This window comes from Bombyx mori, chromosome 8, assembly GCF_030269925.1.
Source record: "Bombyx mori chromosome 8, ASM3026992v2".
NCBI classification, from domain to species: domain Eukaryota; kingdom Metazoa; phylum Arthropoda; class Insecta; order Lepidoptera; family Bombycidae; genus Bombyx; species Bombyx mori.
Window position 1 is genome coordinate 3,404,131 of NC_085114.1, and position 19,434 is coordinate 3,423,564.

Sequence of the window (19,434 nt, forward strand, 5' to 3'; positions counted from 1 at the left end):
GAAGCGATTTCGTTTTTTTTTTGTTCTTCGCCATGGGTTAATATCAACTTACACAAAAATATTTGGGGGTAATAATTAAAAATGTTCTCCGACGGCTGGTCTAGAGAGACCATACCAGCCTCACCAGGCTAGTAGGTGAGCTCACGGGGCTCAAACCTGATGACGTTGCTAACACGAACCCTAGCAAAAGTCGTACTTCGCAGAATCTACCACCGAATCGGTAACGCGATCCACGATCGACGATCCGGCGAGAAACTCAGTGGGCTGTGTCTGTGGGTTAATTTACTCGCCGAGCCCTTCGTTGCAAGCGACGAGTTCGACGGGAACGATGACGGGACGATCTCTCACGTTGGCTTGTCACTCTTCTCGAGTGACGTCAGAGCTAGCGGTTCAAATAAGTTCTGCTACTGACGTTATCACGTAAAACTATCGTCCGTACACCGACTTTACAGACAATCAATTTTTTTTATCTTTGTCAATGCCCAATAATGACATTGTAGGCAGAAGATTATACAGGCTACCAGATGATAAGTAGTCACTGTCGATCATGAACATCAGGAATGCCAAGGTTATAACTTTTTGCAGCTAAAACAGGCAGATGTTTCACCCCCGCATTCCAATATCATATTACCTATACTAATATTGTAAATGTGAAAGTGTGTTTTTTGTTTGTGCTTTTTTTTATTTAGAAACGAAACAACAGATTATATAGAAACTTGAAGTGATCGAATTTGGTCAGAATATTGTGACATGGGCTACCGTTTATCCCGAAAAAAATCTCGTTCCCACGGAACACTGTCGCTCGACCACGCAGGCAAACCTCGAGGAATAGTATTATATAATTCTGTAAATACACTGTTTCATATTTCTACATAACGCCTGGAATTAGGCAGTAACCATGTCCTATAGTGCGACTATTAGAACTGTCACTGCCTCATTTGACACTAACGTTTCGGAGCGAAAATCTCAATGAGGCAGAGTTAAGATTACGTTAATTTTTTTTCTACCTATGCTAATAGCCTTGAGAGGCTATTTCAGTTTCACCCTAACGTGTAGATGAGCTCACGGGACTCAAACCGGAGTGTTAATTATTCTAATAGCTTCTTTGAAACCCCCTATCAATTAAATACGTGACATATAATTTCTACACATCTCCATCCATAGAAAACCCGTGGAAACCGCGTAAACTCGAGAATGGACCAAAAATGAAGCCGAAATAAATCCTTCATCTTCCATTTATTTACCTATAACAAAATGAACAGAAATCACGACACAATACAATTCCATGATCAACTGCGATTAATTCAATAAAATAGTAGAATCTATTTGTCACTTTTATTTTATTCTAGCACACCTAGACTTTTTTTTTGTTGCTTAAATGGGTGGACGAGCTCACAGCCCACTTGGTGTTAAGTGGTTACTGGAGCCCATAGACATCTACAACGTAAATGCGCCACCCACCTTGAGATATGAGTTCTAAGGTCTCAAATATAGTTACAACGGCTTTCTCACCCTTCAAACCGAAACGCATTACTGCTTCACGGCAGAAATAGGCGGGGTGGTGGTACCTACCCGCGCGGATTCACAAGTGGTCCTACCACCAGTAAAAATTAATTAAAAATGATTAAATAGTTAAAATAATACAGAAAATATTACATTATAATATATCGTATCCATTATACGTGTAATTTGTGTATCGTTGAACAAATTTTATTCATGACCCGGATTCAACATATACTATAGGTGTATATGTATTCAAATAAATCTGCGTCACTTCAACAATCCACAAACACATTGTGATGTGACTGTCTGAATATCCCAAAACAAATTAGCAAACATTCTTCATTATACAAACACGGTACTTTTGTAAATACAATGTATGATTGTTTAATTTTTTATGCGAAATTTGACGCAGCGCAATGACTAATGTATACTTCGATATTATTATTAAAGAAATAACACTTGATTGAGATTTTAAAGATATAGAAGAGGTAGTTTCTGGAACGAAGTTCCTTATCGCGCGTTGTGAAAGGGGGCTAGACGGAAAAAATTCTTACGAAAAGTTGTCACGACACTTTTTAGATCCGTCATTCTGACCAATCAACGTGTAGGCGCTTATCGCGTGACATTGCTCGTATCCGATTGGTCCGCGTAATGAGTACAGTTTCTCGAGATAGCGTTTCAACAATAGTAATTTAGTTCATAGTATTGTTTTTTTCTTCTTCATAATGCCGTAATTTATTACTATAACTTAAAAAAAAATTACAATTCCTTCACTAATTAATCGAAAGGAACTTCATTCCATCCGGGTGTCCCTTGACACCTCTGAAGTTTTTTTTTTATAATTACGAAAACTTACGTTTGGTATTGATATACATCTTTATAAAAGAATAAATTTGGAACAATCATCCGTTTATCAGGAAGAAAATAGAAAAAAAAATTCCAAAACATCATCATGTCTGTCTGTGATTATTTGCCTGTATAGATTACAATACTGGTGGTAGGACCTCTTGTGAGTCCGCGCGGGTAGGTACTTACTACCGCCCTGCCTATTTCTGCCGTGAAGCAGTAATGCGTTTCGTTTTGAAGGGTGGGGCAGCCGTTGTAACTATACTGAGATCTTAGAACTTACATCTCAAGGTGGGTGGCGCATTTACGTTGTAGATGTCCATGGGCTCCAGTAACCACTTAACACCAGGTGGGCTGTGAGCTCGTCCAACCATATAAGCTAGCTAAATTCTAGCTTCTCACGGACGGGTAGGTGAGCTCACGGGCTCAACCTGAGAGCATTTGTTAACAGCGTCACTAGCCCTCTCAAGAGCGGTGCTTTTTAGAATCTACCACCGGAAGGGAATCGCAAGCCATTAAAGAGATCGAAATCATTAGAACAGTCGTTGTAAAGCAAATGAAATTTATGTCGTAACGGAAACCCGATATTCGCATTGTGATTTCAATGGACTCTTATAACCTCTTAGCATTAACTGAGCTAACAAATCTGGTAATTTTCTAAAAAGGCGTGCAAATACCGACACATATAAGTGGGGAAGAAACATCGATTGTTCCCGCTACAAAAAAGGTGTCTTTTTTTTTATTGCTCTTGTAGGCAGACGAGCATACGGCCCACCTGATGGTGAGTGGTTACCGTCGCCCATGGACTTCAACAATGCGAGGGGCAGAGCCAAGCCGCTGCCTACCGCTGTCTTCGTGTTGTTTTCCTGTTCACGATATACGATCATAAAAATGCAAGCAAATAAATGAATAGTGATTTCTTAAGTACAGCTGCAACACACGCCGCGCCGTGCTTAGCTTGACGAAATATAAAGCTTTCGTTTACGTCATTTCGCTACAGAATTATTTATAGTGGTAGAAGTGATGCCTATTTCTGCCGTGAAGCAGTAATGCGTTTCGGTTTGAAGGGTGAGCCGTTGTAGCTATAATGAGACCATCAGAACTCATATCTCTCATAAGAACTCATATCTCAACCTGGGTGGCGGCATTTACGTTGTAGATGTCTATGGGCTCTGTTAATCATTTAATACCGGGTGGGCTGTGAGCGCGTCCACCCAACTATGAAAAAATAAATAAATAAAAAAAAAGTGTGTGTGTCCGCTCCGACGCACGACTGGAGTTTACTGGATATAAAAAATTAAACGAAACAATACGAGAAATAGTTCTATATTACGACAACACGATACACTACAGATTATTAACAAATTAACGAGACACAAAACAAACGACTAACAAATATATGAAAATACAATAATGAGAGAAACGCGCGATCAGTACGAGGCTTTGTGGCGGACTGCCGAGTGCCGGCGCAGCAGCCCGGCGTCACCTGCGATAACGCGGCCGCGCGTTGGCTCCTGATTGGCGCGCGCACGCATCACGCAATCAGGAGCCAATCAGGCGCATAACGCATTTCGTGTGACATGCTAGTACGATTTTGGTCCCCATAATTTTCATACCCCGGGCCTATATATGTAAATCGATTCTAAAGGAGTAAACTCCAAAAAAAACTTTCAGTACCAACATTTATGAGCACTGTAACAAAATTTATAAAACAACACATTGCGGAGGCCTTTAATAGATGCTCTCCATATAATCCAGCTCTCAAAGTAGTCTGAACCCACTTGAAAACTTCAGATAAAACAATATCTATCTTCTACGTCAACGCGCACCGCCCAATCAGGTTCGCTAACGCGTGCACGCCTTCGTTTCATGAGTGTCATGTCTCCGCCATAAGCGGACCATGCTTCCTTCACCGGTGTGTCAAGATATCTGATAAACAGAGAAATGATCTCGATAAGTCCACGACAAATACTTGTGTACAAAACTACATTTACTACCGCGCCTCTTTAGTGTAAACTTTGCACGTTATCTTTCTTTTTTTTCGGTCATGAGTATATCGCCTGTCTTCCGTCCTCCACTGGGGTTGGTGAGCGGGCCATGTCGAAGTCGAACCGACTAAAACCTCATGTCGCTCAACAACCAACGTTCAAATCTCGCATGAGACAGAACTCATGAAAAGGCAAAAGGGGGCGAGAGTCAGCACGTTAGCTAGAACTATGTTGACAAAGTCAAACTAAATAAATCTCCTTATTTCTTAAATAGATATATCGCATAACATTTATTATTATATATTGTTAAATTTACCAGTAAAACTTGCAAATTTGAATATCAGTCAAATCAATTTTCGCCGGAAAACCATCTTGCATTCCGGTGATTATGTTTTCTCAATTTTTAATAATAATTTTTTGAATCAAATTAAAAAAAACATTATCATTTTTATGCCACAAGATCCGATCTAAAATGCTGCAACCTGACCGACATAAATATGCACACAAATAAAGAAAGAAAATGTAAGACAAAGGCAACCCTAAAACTGATTAACAAATAAATTTGATTACAAAAAGGATTACTTCGATCATAACACCATATTATTATTAACTTCAGGATAAAGCATGTTTTTTTCCCTACCTATGCTGGTAGCCTTGAGAGGCTATTTCAGCTTCACCCTAACGTGTAGGTGAGCTCACGGGGCTCAAACCGGAGTGTTGCTAACACTGGCCCTAGCAAGAGCCGTGCTTCGCAGAATCTACCACCGGATCGGAAACGCGACCCACTGAGAAGATCCAGCGAGAAACTCAGTGGGCTGTGTCTGTGGGTTAAATAAAGCATGAGTACTAATGAGTGAATCGCGGCTCGTTCGCTAAAAATATATGAAAACAACATTTTTATCATCCATTCAGTGCGGTCGTGATACGCAAATCAAATCAATTGTTTAATTTTGCTCGATTGTAATAATTGGGTTTATAATGCAGAGTAAATAAGAAGGTGTTAAGAGCGTTAAGAGGATTGAAACTTCCTAAATCTACACTCACTGATCGCGTGCACAAATGGTATTTACTAATTTTATAAATCGGCTAAATAATTAACCCGGTCAATTATATTGCGCTTATTTACTGGTGGTAGGACCTCTTGTGAGTCCGTCCGGGTAGGTACCACCACCCTGCCTATTCCTGCCGTGAAGCAGTAATGCGTTTCGGTCTGAAGAGTGCGGCAGCCGCTGTAACTATACTTGAGACCTTAGAACTTATATCTCAAGGTGGGTGGCGCATTTACGTTGTAGATGTCTATGGGCTCCAGTAACCTTTTAACACCAGGTGGGCTGTGAGCTCGTCCACCAATCTAAGCAATAGAAAAATAAAAAGCTTAGTGAAACGAAACGTAGCTCTTGAAAACGGGTTGATTTTGGCAGAGCGGCGTCTTAGTGAAGTACTTCAGGCAGTACTATGTATTCGGCACAAAGAGTACCTATTATAAACATAAGTTCTTATAATAAAGAACTCATAGACGTTAAAGTCGTCGTGGCCTAAAGGATAAGACGCTCAGTGCGTTCATATCTATAGAGCGAATCGACTGTGCCAGTCTTCGAATTCCGCATAACCACTTTTCTAATGAAATACATAGTTAACACGTGTTCACAAATGACTTAATCGTATAATATCGTGTAGTAAAAAACAAATCTGCATAAATTATAATTTTAATAGAAACTGTTGCTAGAGCGCCCTGTACGCCCGCAGGGGTAGTTTTTTTTTATTGCCCTTGTAGGCAGATGAGCCTACGGCCCACCTGATGGTGAGTGGTTACCGTCGCCCATGGACTTCAACAATGCCAGGGGCAGAGCCAAGCCGCTGCCTACCGCAAATTGCCTATAACAAAAAAAAAGGGTGCGTGTACTTATGTACGCGCGTAAAAAGTTATACTTTATTTTTATTAAATTTATTTCTTTTCTTTTTATTTAAATTTTAATCAATTTGAAAAAAATCGATTAAACAACATCGTCAAACACGCATATTGGACATCCCTTTTCTTGACATCGTATACATTCGGTAATTCTTGGTACGGTTCGGAAATTTCACCTGCGGCTATATTCAGACTCGCCAAGTTACGTCGGTCGTATTGTAATGAGCGATTTAGTGGGCAACTTCATTCTGTTAATTTTGTGTCACGGTGCGCGCGCATCGTAAAATTTCACTCTCATCAATTTTGCATAACGCGCCTAAAGAAGTATAACTTCAAAAATGTTACTACGACGCCGTCTATTTCTGTCGTGAAGCAGTAATGCGTTCTAGTTTGAAGGATGGACCAGCCGTTGTAATGTATAGCTGAGACTTTGAACTCATGACTCGAGTTGGGTGACGTTAACGTTAATAAAATTACTGATACCGCACTGGGCACATGCTCAACTAGATTTGATAAAATAACTATCTACATTATGTTGATGATACAACGCTTCTAGCCGCAGATAAGACTGAAATGTGCACATCGCTCGGAAGAACGGAGCGAATCGTGACGACAACAAACCTAAAGCCAAAATTATAGTCATAGACAAAACCTTAGAACTCACTGGCGGACTCAATTTACAGATAGTCTGGGTATTCGTCTATCTCGGATCCACGGATACAATGGATAACGGCTCCCGTGAACCAGATGTGCGTATAAGAAACGGAATAACCAAGTATACTGTGTCCAAGTACAAAACTTTAAGAGACAGTGACGCAATGCCGCTACTCATCCGAGGCATAAGGTCGCAAACTTGTATTTAATTTGTTTATGGCAATTGCATGCAGATGAGCATACGACCCACCTGATTTTTATAATGGATGTCCCAATCTTTACACCGGAACACATGTTCGCCGTATCAATAGGCAGAATTGTGACATCTCCGCGCTCTCAGTAGGTACAAGTACAAAAAGAAGGGGTTTTAATCAGAATGATGAAGACGTGTCATGAAAAAAAGAGTATCCGCGATAATCGCAGACAGATTTACACACTGATCAAACTCTAGTCGTTTATACTGGAACCAAATGAAAATCATCGATAAAAAAGTTAAAGTAACAGTTTCATGGCCACTTCATGGTTATTGATAGCGCCTGCACCAACTTAAGAGCAATTCGTCATATTTTTATTTGCAATAAATTATTTAACTACTAACCATGGAGTTAATAAGTACCTACAACTGGAGTGCTGTCTAATGCCGAGAAATCGGTCTCGAAAGAGAATACTTTTTGGTCGCGGTGTCCTTGTCTAATGTGGTGACCATATAAAATTTATTTATAGGACAAAATTATACGCCTGCATAAGTTTTGAATTTACCTTAAGTAATTCTGTGTAGTCCTATGTAAATACAAAACACGTGCTTGCAACAGTTTATTTATGTAAATTCAATTTTAAACATTGCTTCGTCGTCATGTTGACTTTTTTCGACGGTTTTTTTTGGAAATTGCTGCGATGTCGAAAATCTAGCACTGAGTTTTGTTACAAACATCATTACCTCAGTTCTATTACTTAAACTTCCTCAAACTCATGTTTAACGTCCGAATACTCAACCACGACTTAAATATTATGTTGAACTTAATTACGCAATTCCTACTTTATGTACTGGTTAGCCAGTACCAGTAGTACCAGTGGGCCGTGCAAATTAATATTTGACACACTGAGTGAGACACAACACACATGGTCTGCGCGTATCGGGTGCTCTTTTCCTACATTCACATCGTCAATTGATTTAAAATTGCTTGTATTTTTACTTCTGTGCTATTTTCATGACACGTGTATATTAAGTCTACTAGTTACATTTTAAGAAATAAAACACAATGGGTAATAAAATGAAATGAACTGAAATTCATTTATTTGTTATATGTAGACAATTAAATAACTCTTAAATGACAAGTCAATACACATAACACAATACACATAGTACTTGATCTCTATTTACAAAATATTGGTTATATTATATAATATTATAATGAGAAAAAATATCTCACATTTTAAAAATATATGCTCACACTAGTAAAAATTTATCAATGAATCTGACATATGGAAGGATATTTCAGAAACTGGAGAGGATTCTCGCTTAAAACCACTTACAATATAAGTGTTCACCATAATTACACGGAAACTTTCACGATTTTCGAAAAAAAAACAAGCCACAAGCTGTATCAGTGCCCTTTTAACTTAGAAACTACAAACGTAAATAGACGCCATTTTTCTTTTAATCCATTCATAGCTTTTTTTCGGTGATGCCAACAATTAATCTGGCTTCCCATCAAATTCAACATGAAAACCATCAGAAATCTACGTACCTATCATTAAATTTTCCATTAAACAGAGTTCTTATTAATATAGAACAATATTTTTTTTTGTTAATGAGCTTTATTAGTATATCTATGTATAATAATATATATATGTTCTATTAAAAATCAATATATTATATCATATAATCAATACTTCTTATATAATTTATTTTAATAAATTGTCATCGTCAGAAACTAATTTCACCATGACTTTGTACGTTTCTTTTGAACCAATTTAATTTTTGACGTTGATGGAAATTCTAAATTGTCGCAACATTTTCTAGTTAAGTTTAAGTCACATCGTTTAAATAATAAGTATTTAGATATATTATTGTCATAAAATGTTTAAAATCCTGTAAAGTGGATTGATTTTAACCTTTTCGATAATTTTCAACAACGCCCAAGCTACTAAAAAATCCACTAACCACTAAAAGCCATTTTTGATAACTAAGACAGGGGTCCAAATTACGAGATTTTGTGGAAAATCCTCTAAGCTAGCAACACTGCTTTTTGTTTGTAAAATGTGCGAGAGGGACACCACCACTTAATAATCATTCTCTTTTCAGACCGTTTTTCCTTACATCTTTTGCTATTTAAAAATAAACTTTAAGCCATAGAGATAAAGTATATTTTTAGTTTATATGTCAAACGAAGTAAGCACTCCAGTTAGAATAGTAACTCTATGCTACTAACAAACTAATTAAAATAACTTGATCGACTTTGCCCTGTTGTACTTTGCATTCAAAGCCTGCAAATGAAGCCCTATTTTCAATTCTTAATTCAACCTTATGACAAACTATAAAATGAGAATGAAAAGTTCAATTTTTAAACAAGAGTATTATTCTACTACCTACTTATTATACTAGCGAAATAGCAAAAAAACGGAATACATAATTGCCTACTGAATACTCGTAAATCTCGTTTTTCAAATACACCGTGCAAATTTTAAAAAACTTAAAAGAACCCCACATTTTTACTATAGCGTCATTTAAAGCCTTAGATCTTCAACTAATTCCTACACTTGCCAATTAAGTCTTCAATTCATCATACTTTAACGATAGATGACAAATCAGTGTTTAGCTTGACATTAAATTTATTAGAATTTATTTAGCAATTTAAAAACACGCAGCGGTAGCTATAAAAAATGAAAGATAATTGATCAAACAGTATTTTCGCCAAATATCAAAATCATGCATATATTATTATAATATGCGGAGATTTTTAACCATTACACAGATTACACTACAATAAATTGCTTTGACTTTTCAATACAAAAATGTTGGCTGTATAGAGTAGGCTCCCAATGCTAGTACAAGTAAACACAACAAAATAAAAAATCTATGAATCGAGTAAATCGCGCATCGCCATCTTGGTTTGCTTTGTTCATTCTTTTGTAATTGGCGTGGCTTTTGCGTATTAAAAAACAAGTTTTCAATATTAAATTTCAACAGATATGATACGCAATTTGAACTTTAAATAAATTATTTGTTGTTGTTTATTAGTTTTCGTTTAAGTTTAATCGTTAATCGTTAAAATGGGTAGGAAGAAGAAGAAGGCATCCAAACCTTGGTGCTGGTATCCTTTACTTAATATTTTAAAACAATACACAAGACGTGACCTTCGTAAGTGGGTCAGACGAAATCACCGTATTACTAACATCATATTACGGTTAGGAAATCATAATATGGATCCAATACATTTCCTCAACGATTATTCAGGTATTGTAACAGGGAGTTTGACGACGAAAAGATTCTCATCCAACATCAGAAAGCGAAGCATTTTAAATGTCACATTTGTCACAAAAAGCTGTACACAGGACCTGGACTGTCCATACACTGCATGCAGGTACGTATTGACGTCACGATGTCTGTATACGTTTGGCAAGAGCGCCACCCGCCCACGGTCGTAGCGTTCGCCAATTATAACGCGCATCTTTAGTTATTTTGGCGCGTCTTACCCTAATTCTACTCCCATAAGAGAACTACATGATGTTCCTTCCCATATACCACTTGGTGGGTGAGATTTTGTTTTATTTTTCTCGGCTACCTTACATATTCGTTTTGTGTTAACGCTGAAACTATACCAACAATCTTTATTTGTTCAATTCCCTTTTACAGGTACATAAAGAAGCCATAGACAAAGTACCAAATTCACTGCCAAATAGGTCAAATATAGAAATAGAAATTTATGGAATGGAAGGTATACCCCCTGAAGATGTGAAAGAACATGAGAAACAAAAATCAGGTATAAATAAATCTTTCATATTTTTCTCAACGGAAACATTCCCTTTGGATTATGTATGTACGTTTTTATTATTATTATGCTGCTTGGGAAACACGCATCGGTGTTTATATATGTTTATCTAGGTTTAACTAACTGTATTTCTGTGAAAAAGGACAATTATTGTAATATAATAATATTGTATAGGTGGAGGCAAAGGGTCTGACAGTGATGATGATGAACCAGCTGCCAAGAAAAAAGCTACTCCAGCATTGGTAAGATATATTTAATTTAATTAATCAAAATAGAATATACTTTATGCTGTAAACAAATCGTTAACACATTAACAACATAGGAATATAGTACTTAAAGTAATGTCTTTCAAACACTTGTATGATTGTATTATTAAAAAAAACTGTGGCTATAAACAAGCAACAGTACAAAAGAATAACTCCTTATAATTATCAAACACAATTACTTCAATTGTCTTTATTCAAATGAGAATAGTTGAAGCAATTTCAAATATACTGTATTTATGCCATGATTTGTAGTCTTTAGATTACTTGTTTTAAAAAAAACATAGTGTAACATCTTCGTCATGATTTGTCACTAAAATCTAAATATTGATATAGATTTGAATTTGGTAGATCATATAAAATAATGGTGGGCCAACTTTTGCCAAACTAGATAATCATATTAAATAAGATTGAGTGATTCCTATTTATTTAGTAAATGATTAGAGAAGTCTGCGGCCCACCCAGTGTTAAGTGGACACTGTTTCAACCACACCATAAATACAAATACTGCCACTAAGACACATGAGTCTGAATTCTGTTATTTTAAAATAACTGTCATACCTCATAAACAGTAACCAATAAGTTCTTTGTGAAAAATAGACTAGTGATACTACCTGGTCTGTGTGGATTCCTATTATTATAAATAAGAATGCAGATTTATTTGAATTTATTACACTAGGTTTTCTACATTGAATTCGGTTGTGAACAAATTCTAGGTATGTAACTAGTGACTTTAAAAAAAAAAAGTTTTGTGGATTTTGTTATGACCGCTTAGAAAATTAGATAATTAGGTATGTAGTTTTTATATTTTTATTATGTGAAAAATATGAAAATTTAAAGTATTTGCTAATATCAAGTTAGTAAAATTTCATAAACATATCTATCCTGCACTACACAATTCTAATGAATGCACTGCTAAAATATTTTCAGTTATATGTTAACATCTGATTAAGTAATACAACAGCATTAGTAGAAATTAGAAATGTGAATGAAGCATGTTCTGGCAATGGCAATGTTTACATATGGATTGTAATCACAGACAAAAATCTAGTCTAAAGGCTAATCTTTCAAGAGCTATAACTGAACTTTTTTAGTTTATATTTAAAATGATTTTCATTTTTCAGCTGGGTGCAGGCCCTTCTACAGTGTCACCTGGGATATTGCCCACACCCATGGGGCCAGTGCCACCAGGAATGTATCCTGGACATTTAGCAATGAATCACATGATGCCTCCATTCATGCAGGCGCCTAGGTAAAGTTGCTCTTTGTATTTTATTGGTTTAAATAACAAGAAAATAATCAATTCTTTATTCAAAACATTCACTAGTATATAGCCATACCAAACGTACATGACAAAAAATACAGCCGCCCAAGCAAATTTGCATTGCAGATTTTTTACAATAACATGAGGCGTCTTTTTAAGCAGCAATATATATATTTTTTGTATTGCTTAGATGGGTGGACGAGCTCACAGCCCACCTGGTGTTAAGTGGTTACTGGAGCCCATAGACATCCACAATGTAAGTGCGCCACCCACCTTGAGATATAAGTTCTAAGGTCTCAAGTATAGTTAGAACGGCTGTCCAACCCTTCAAACCGAAACGCATTACTGCTTCATGGCAGAAATAAGCAGGGTGGTGGTACCCACCCACGCGGACTCACAGAGGTCCTACCACCAGCAATTTTGTGAAAGCAACTCATAAATGAAATTGTATGAATAATACAAAAATGTGGATGTGTTTTAGAATGATGATGGCCGGTATGAGGCCGTTGTTCCCGGCGGCCAGTGCGCCGACGTCGACGCCAAGTAAACCTACATTCCCCGCGTACAGGTGTGTAGCAAAACCTCCAGACGCTAAATGAAGAACTTCAACGATGGGTTAATCAATCGGCTAGTGCTCGTCTGACTTCATATTGGAACTGTTCCAAATTTTTTTTTGTCAGCAATCAGTAAAATTTATTTTGAGTTTCATTTTATAACTGACTTTGTATCACTCAGTTAATCTATACTAATATATAAATCTACAGTGGTTTTATGGATGTTCCGTTATAACTACTGTGAACCATGCATCCGATTGACTTGAAACTTGGTATCCTGTAGAAAATACATGTACTTAATGGATAGGCTAATATTTATATGAATCTTGGACTCCCTACACTAGTTGCGGGGGCGTTAATGATGAGAGATAAAGATCTCTCCTTACTATTACTATTATTTAGATTTAATATTAAATGCCCAGCGAAGCGGACGGGTACAGCTAGTCTACTATATTTATGAGTATAGACCAGAGTGATAAGTGTTAAAGTCTCGGGTCAATCAACAAAGTGTTATATTTCCGATCAGCAACGCGACAATCAGCGCGCCGCCGACGACGACGACGCCGTCGAGCAGCGCCGACCTCAAGGAGAACGGCGAGGTGAAGCCGCCCGCCGCCAACACGTGCCCGCTCGTCACCGCCACCGGCGCCGGCTCCAAGATAGTGCACCCGCCCGAGGACGTGTCGCTGGAGGAGATCCGCGCCCGCCACCACAAGTACCGCCCCGCGCCGCGACCCAACGCCTCGCCCGCGCTGCCGCCCGCCGTCTCGCACGCAGAGGTCAGTTGCTGACGTCACAACCACTTGCTCATCTGCTGATGTAATCTCAACAATAAAACACATTACATTAGCTGCCCACTCAAGAGGTCGCTGTCTTTAATACACATTTACAAAGCCACGACAATGCACTCTGCTTATATGTTGTTGACTATAGTAGATCTATGTTCAGTTTTACTACACACTTTGAGAGCTTCTTCGAACTTACATAGGGGGTAAGGTAATCGCGTCCGACACCGTAACGGTAATAAGACAATGTTTTTGTAAAACCGCAATGTACAGCGAATTGATCTCTAAGAGGCTGAATCCCGCAGGTCGATTAGTTAACTAAATCATAAAACGAATACAAAAAAGATTGCTAAAATACAATATCGCGATCGTGTTGTTGGAATGACATATATTCCTTACCTCCTATAAACATGTTAAGTGTTCTTTGATTAAAGGACACTGCAATGAAAAGAAAAAATAAATATTATGATATACACAGTACAATTGAAGTATAGTTAAAATGAAAACACTTGATCCAATACACAGTGACACAAAAAGGGGGCAACATACGTTTTTCAGTTTCCATATAAATTAATTATTCACTTATTCAATGACAAAAATCCATAGAGCAGCACGTATAATGCACAGTAATCATAATTTTTATACATAATATTCCATGTTCCCAAGAGCGACAATGCTTTAAAAACTTTTTACATCACAAACAATGACATGTAATGAAATCTATACATACAAAAACCAGCACATCAGAGACATAGAAGGTATTTATTACACATGGCAAGTTTTATGCTGTGGCAACCCAGACGTAAGTACACAGCACTACTATTTCTTGGTTATACTCTAGTATAAGTTTGTTTAAATATCTTATGCGTTCGGCTTAGTAAGCATGCGTCATCCGAGCCTCAAGTGTAGAGGTCACTCCACTGTTTGTTGGTTAGGTGTAATGACGTCACGAGAACCAAAACACGTTAGTGCTGCCAGCGCCGGCCGTAATCAGAGAAATAGTAGAGAAAAATTAAAAAAGCCAAATGTACTTTATCACATTTAAACAATTGAACTGATTCAATTTTACTTGAAACTATTTAGAATGCAAAACGTTAATTTAAAAAAATTCAAATTAACTCAATCATATTGACTGAACTAAACATGACTTGATCATTTACGTGCAATTATTGAACTATACATTCCGAGTAATTTATACCTTTGCCTTAAACATAAATAGAATTACATATAAAAATGTATACACGTTTATTTCTGCAACTCCGAGTAAATTGTATTGCGATATTGTCTTGACTGGGTGGAGGAGTGACCATTAGATCTCCTCTCCTCTCCTCCTCCTCGTCAGACCTCTACAAGCATTAAATGAAATCTAATGAATAATCATCTAAAAAAAAAACATAAAAGTTAATCAAAATAAAGTTCGCTGCGTGCGTCAGTTCATAGACTGAGCATAAATTTTAAAGAGAACTATTTTCTATTTTTTTTCTAGTGGAGTCACCTCTATGCGATTTCTCTACAGTCCAGCATGAACAATATGAACTCGCTGGTCTACACGTCCACCGCGAATGTAAGCATTGTTGCCAAAACGATCGTATCATTTTAAATGTTCAAAGGATTAAAAAAATAAAAAAACATAAAATCGTAGCATTTTGAAACTATTCAGTTCAGAAACTTCATTTTTTCAGTAAGTCATGTTTTTCGCTTGAAACGGACCAGATGACGATTAGGAATGTTTTTAAACAAAATTGGTGACTTCACCGCGGTCGAATCGGTCACGGCTAAGGCTCATTCTAATCACTATTTGCGAATTAATTTAGTCCTCCTTCAGCGCGTAGTGAGTACCCGCCGGGACGGGTACATACCTCCATACGAATATAAAACCGCTGACGTATTATATGTCGACAGCTATTATCTAAAGTAAGCTTAATAAACTTTTAAAAAAAAACAAATTAATTTGAATATTAAACAAAGTTAATTTGCAACTTGATAAAAAATACATACGCTTGAAAGGCAAACCTGACTAAGCGACAATAAGTGCTTTGTACATAAATGATGGGCAATAACCATATTCGATGCACAAAAAAAAAAATATTTCTAGGTCTATTAAAATCAAGCGTCGATATATTTACGCTTGAGAAATTCAAACAATTCGAAATGAAAATATTTATTGAGTGCAACGAAAACTTAACAATTTTGTATTCAGTTTAGATATTTCTGTTTGATTTGTTCAAATCACTGCACGTATATACATAGATATACTAGTTTCGCGCTAGTGATTAGTGTGCGCCTTGTGGCCGTGTCGGTGGCGTCGTCGTCTGGTCCGCGGCAGCTCGCGGGGACTGAGCGGCGGCGCGCGTGCGTGCGCAGGTGGCGGCGCACATGTCGATGGCGGTGGCGGCGGCGGCGCGGCAGCAGGCGGCGGCGGCGGCGGCCATGCGGCGCCCCGTGCTGCCCGGCGTCATGCCCGTGCTGCCCGGCGTGCGCGTGCCCGTGCCCGTGTCCGTGCCCGTGCTGCCCGTGGTGCCGCAGTTCAGCCTCGTGCACCGCCCCATGCAGCCCGGTCAGTACCCCCGCCACCCCGCGCCCTACCCCCGCGGTGCGCCCGACCCCTGACCTCTGCGTTTGTGCGAGCCGCGCCCCGTCGACTCTCGCAAACGCAGTCTCGCTGTTGAAGATTTCTAAAGTATCCAATTGCTGCCTGCCACAGATGTACCGCGGCCCGCGCCGTCCTAGCCGCCGGGCACTCGGTGCCCCGCGTCGTTATTGCGACGGCGGCGCGGTAGAGACACTAGTTTTGTAACTCGCAGGCGACGCCGCGTACTGCTCGATGACATCCGACTTTGTGATTCAATCTAGCAAAATAAAATAAAATTCAATTAGTGAACCACACCTCACTTAGGTGAATACCATTTGACATATTTCTTTGAAATAATAAAGTTAAATAATGGCACGTCGTATTTAAATTTGAATGTATTTTTCATGAATCGTTATTTGAATCGCAAACGTATTCTAATCTTCAGAGGTAACCTGAAGTGTATTCGTAAAGTTTGCAAAGACTTCGTGTAGACGATGTCGGGATAAGGCAAATGGAATGGATCGAATGTATGTAAGCACTGGGTATGTTTTTGATCCAATATTTCATCTAAACTCGAATGCGCAGCTTCCAACGCGTCGCCCGCGCGACTCGCTCGTCCGGCCCGGGACGCTTGGGGGCTGTCATTTGATACGATATCAATAAGTATGTATCCAAACATCCAACACCCTACACGTTGCTCTAACCCTTTATCCTTTCAGACGAACCCCCATCCGAATATAAGTTAGGGCATATCAACTAGATAGGATGTGTATGTATAGCTATTTAATATTGCACAAATATCGTATATACATATAATTAAGGCATTTTGTGTTAGATGTATTTTTGATGTTTACAGTAGACTTGTATCAGAATAATTGAACTGTTGTTGTACTTGACGAGCCAATAGACATGTCGGTCCGCGCGGGAACACTGTTTGTAGCTTGTAAGGGTTCTGAAAAGCGGAATTATATTTGCTAGTCGATTTTGTATCGGAAAGTCGCGTAAAAACTGCGTTCTCTGGTACAATTCGGCGCGGGAAATGGAGTGTCGCTCTTGAATTTTGAATAAAATGTGAGTTTTTTGTCTTAATTTTATTTTCTATTTTCCACGACGCGTTGGAGCGTCAGGTCGATAGTCTCGAAGTAGGCGCGCCCCGCGGCCGCGCCCGCCCCGCCGCACTAACCGCTTACCGTCCCTCGTCCCTAACCGCCACTAACTATCGTCCGCACTGTCGGAGGGCCGGAGTCGATGTTCGGTAATTTTATTTACATTCCTTAATGGATTTGCTTCTTGTAGTAGCTCTTATCCTTATTACTGTCTCGATTTTCTAGTAGTGTCCATACGATGAGATGCGACGTGCATTGTCGGTACACACGGGTGGGTACACTAATATTTATTTACGTACAGTAGTTTGTCGCTTTACAATGTGCATGACGAGAGCGGAGGGGCCAGCCGCCGGGCGGTCGCGTGTGACTTGTTAACGTACCTGTGTTGATTCGCTTGGGGCGGCCGGGGCGAGGCGCCAGGCTGTAACCGCGGCACTGTGCAGGGATGCTGCTGCCGGGCGGCGTGATGCCGATGGGCGCGGTGTTCCCGGGCCTGCCCGTGATGCAGCCGCGCTTCCGGTAGCCGCCGCTGCAGGTAAGCGGGGGCCGGCAGTTCCCTGCGCCGCCCGCCCGGCGACACGGCGACCTGTCCGTCACAACGTGCGTTGTTGGATTGGCGGCCCCCCCCCCCCTACTGCGACCGCCGAACTCACACTCTCTGCCTTTATCGTTTCTCTTGAGCGTTTACACCTCGACTTGTGACGTTTGCCTACTCTTACGTAGATTAATAATTATTTAATGAATAAATGCTCTGGACGTGGACTCGTGTAGTTTTATTTTGACATCTCTAGTAATGTTGCTGTGTTCATAATGCTCCTTAATATCGGTGTTTTATTGAGACAAATGTATATTAAGCAGAACGAAAACTATATAATAATTTTGTCTTTAGAATAATATAGTAAATATTAATAACTGCAATTATAATTGAAATTAAAAAAATTCAACGGGATTAAGGCAACTTTAATCTCCTACAGAGTATTTTTTTTAAATACCATTATACAAATATTCGTTGACCGATATGGTAATGTATATAATAATATATATTGCGTAAACAGATTGTTATCAAAGTATTAAAGTTTATTGAGCGGCCTTACTTTGTTGAACAACCGGTGTAATGTCGCCGCAATCGCCAGGCTATCGGTGTCTTGTCGGCATGATTAGATTATAGTCTCGATAATATTTCAGTATACTTAGTGCGAGTTTTTTACCGTTATCGATAGCGTAAAAGTTAAATTTGTATGGAGTTGGAAAGATTGCCTGCGTTTGCCGCTAGGGGCGCTGTTCCAAACTGCATACAAATTTGAGTTAACTTTAACGCCATCGAGAACGTTAAAAACACATACACTAAGCATACAGGTGAACTGTTACAGCTCGCATCTCACTCTTGAGTAAAATGCTGATCGTGTTTGTATTTATCCAAATATTTTTTAATGCGGTAAAAATATTATTTACTGCCCTGGATTAGCCACTTTTGACTATTCGACATTCGCAGAAAAAAAAAAGTATTAAAATTGGTCACGTTGAAAAAATTTCGTTTTTCTCAATCCGGTGCGCGTAGATTGCATTTTGTCAATTCAAGAAAACGTCCGGGTAGCTGAGGCGGCCGCGACATTGTCATTATCGTATCGGTCCATGAAGAAACTATAGGGTAAATAAATGAAAAACTGTTTTTTTTTTGTTTGATTTCTACAATTAATTCATTAAAGAGGTTTTCCGTACTGCATAATATACATTTCACATATTTTTTTGGTAGAATTGGCCTGTTTTGAGCTTTATCACAATATATTTTTAATGTTAAAAGAGGGTAAAAAGGTGTTATTTTTATTTATTTATGGTATAAGTAGCTAAAACATTGGGATCTGCATGGTGCTATCTTCAAACAAAGGTAAATAATGTCGACGCCAATTCCTTCGCCGTAATATAGAAGCTCATGGTAAGTTTCAATAAGTTATCAGGCAACAGATTTTTTTTATTTAATTTTAAGTTACACTATAAAAT

General features: G+C 38.6%; 1 protein-coding gene and 1 long non-coding RNA gene across 4 annotated transcripts; one reads left to right on the forward strand and one right to left on the reverse strand.

Moving 5' to 3' along the window:
• Nucleotides 1–3,659: 3,659 nt before the first annotated feature.
• Nucleotides 3,660–5,161, reverse strand: LOC134199236 (uncharacterized). The gene is made up of 2 exons (XR_009973625.1): nucleotides 4,978–5,161; nucleotides 3,660–4,278 (listed from the first exon to the last, which is right to left on the reverse strand). It is a non-coding gene; the product is annotated as an uncharacterized LOC134199236 (long non-coding RNA).
• Nucleotides 5,162–9,984: 4,823 nt separating this feature from the next.
• Nucleotides 9,985–18,198, forward strand: LOC101746981 (BUB3-interacting and GLEBS motif-containing protein ZNF207). Of its 3 annotated transcripts, none has more exons than XM_021347323.3 (10): nucleotides 9,985–10,214; nucleotides 10,358–10,484; nucleotides 10,757–10,883; nucleotides 11,067–11,134; nucleotides 12,280–12,407; nucleotides 12,901–12,987; nucleotides 13,500–13,752; nucleotides 15,245–15,322; nucleotides 16,123–16,315; nucleotides 16,463–18,198. In XM_021347323.3, exons 1-10 carry the CDS (start codon nucleotides 10,174–10,176, stop codon nucleotides 16,486–16,488), a joined length of 1,128 nt encoding a protein of 375 aa, XP_021202998.2. In that variant the 5' UTR covers nucleotides 9,985–10,173; the 3' UTR covers nucleotides 16,489–18,198. The 3 variants fall into 3 exon arrangements, with proteins under 3 accessions (XP_021202998.2, XP_004925182.2, XP_021202999.2); XM_004925125.5 differs by having other exon boundaries at nucleotides 17,880–18,198; XM_021347324.3 differs by lacking the exon at nucleotides 15,245–15,322 and having other exon boundaries at nucleotides 17,880–18,198.
• Nucleotides 18,199–19,434: the final 1,236 nt, after the last annotated feature.

Bases quoted from the DNA above. Each gene is read 5' to 3' on its own strand.
- LOC101746981 (XM_004925125.5), top strand. From the start codon at position 10,174: ATGGGTAGGAAGAAGAAGAAGGCATCCAAACCTTGGTGCTG. The intron at 10,884-11,066 runs GTATAAATAAAT...AATATTGTATAG, and splicing joins ACATGAGAAACAAAAATCAG to GTGGAGGCAAAGGGTCTGAC. The intron at 12,988-13,499 runs GTGTGTAGCAAA...ATTTCCGATCAG, and splicing joins CCTACATTCCCCGCGTACAG to CAACGCGACAATCAGCGCGC.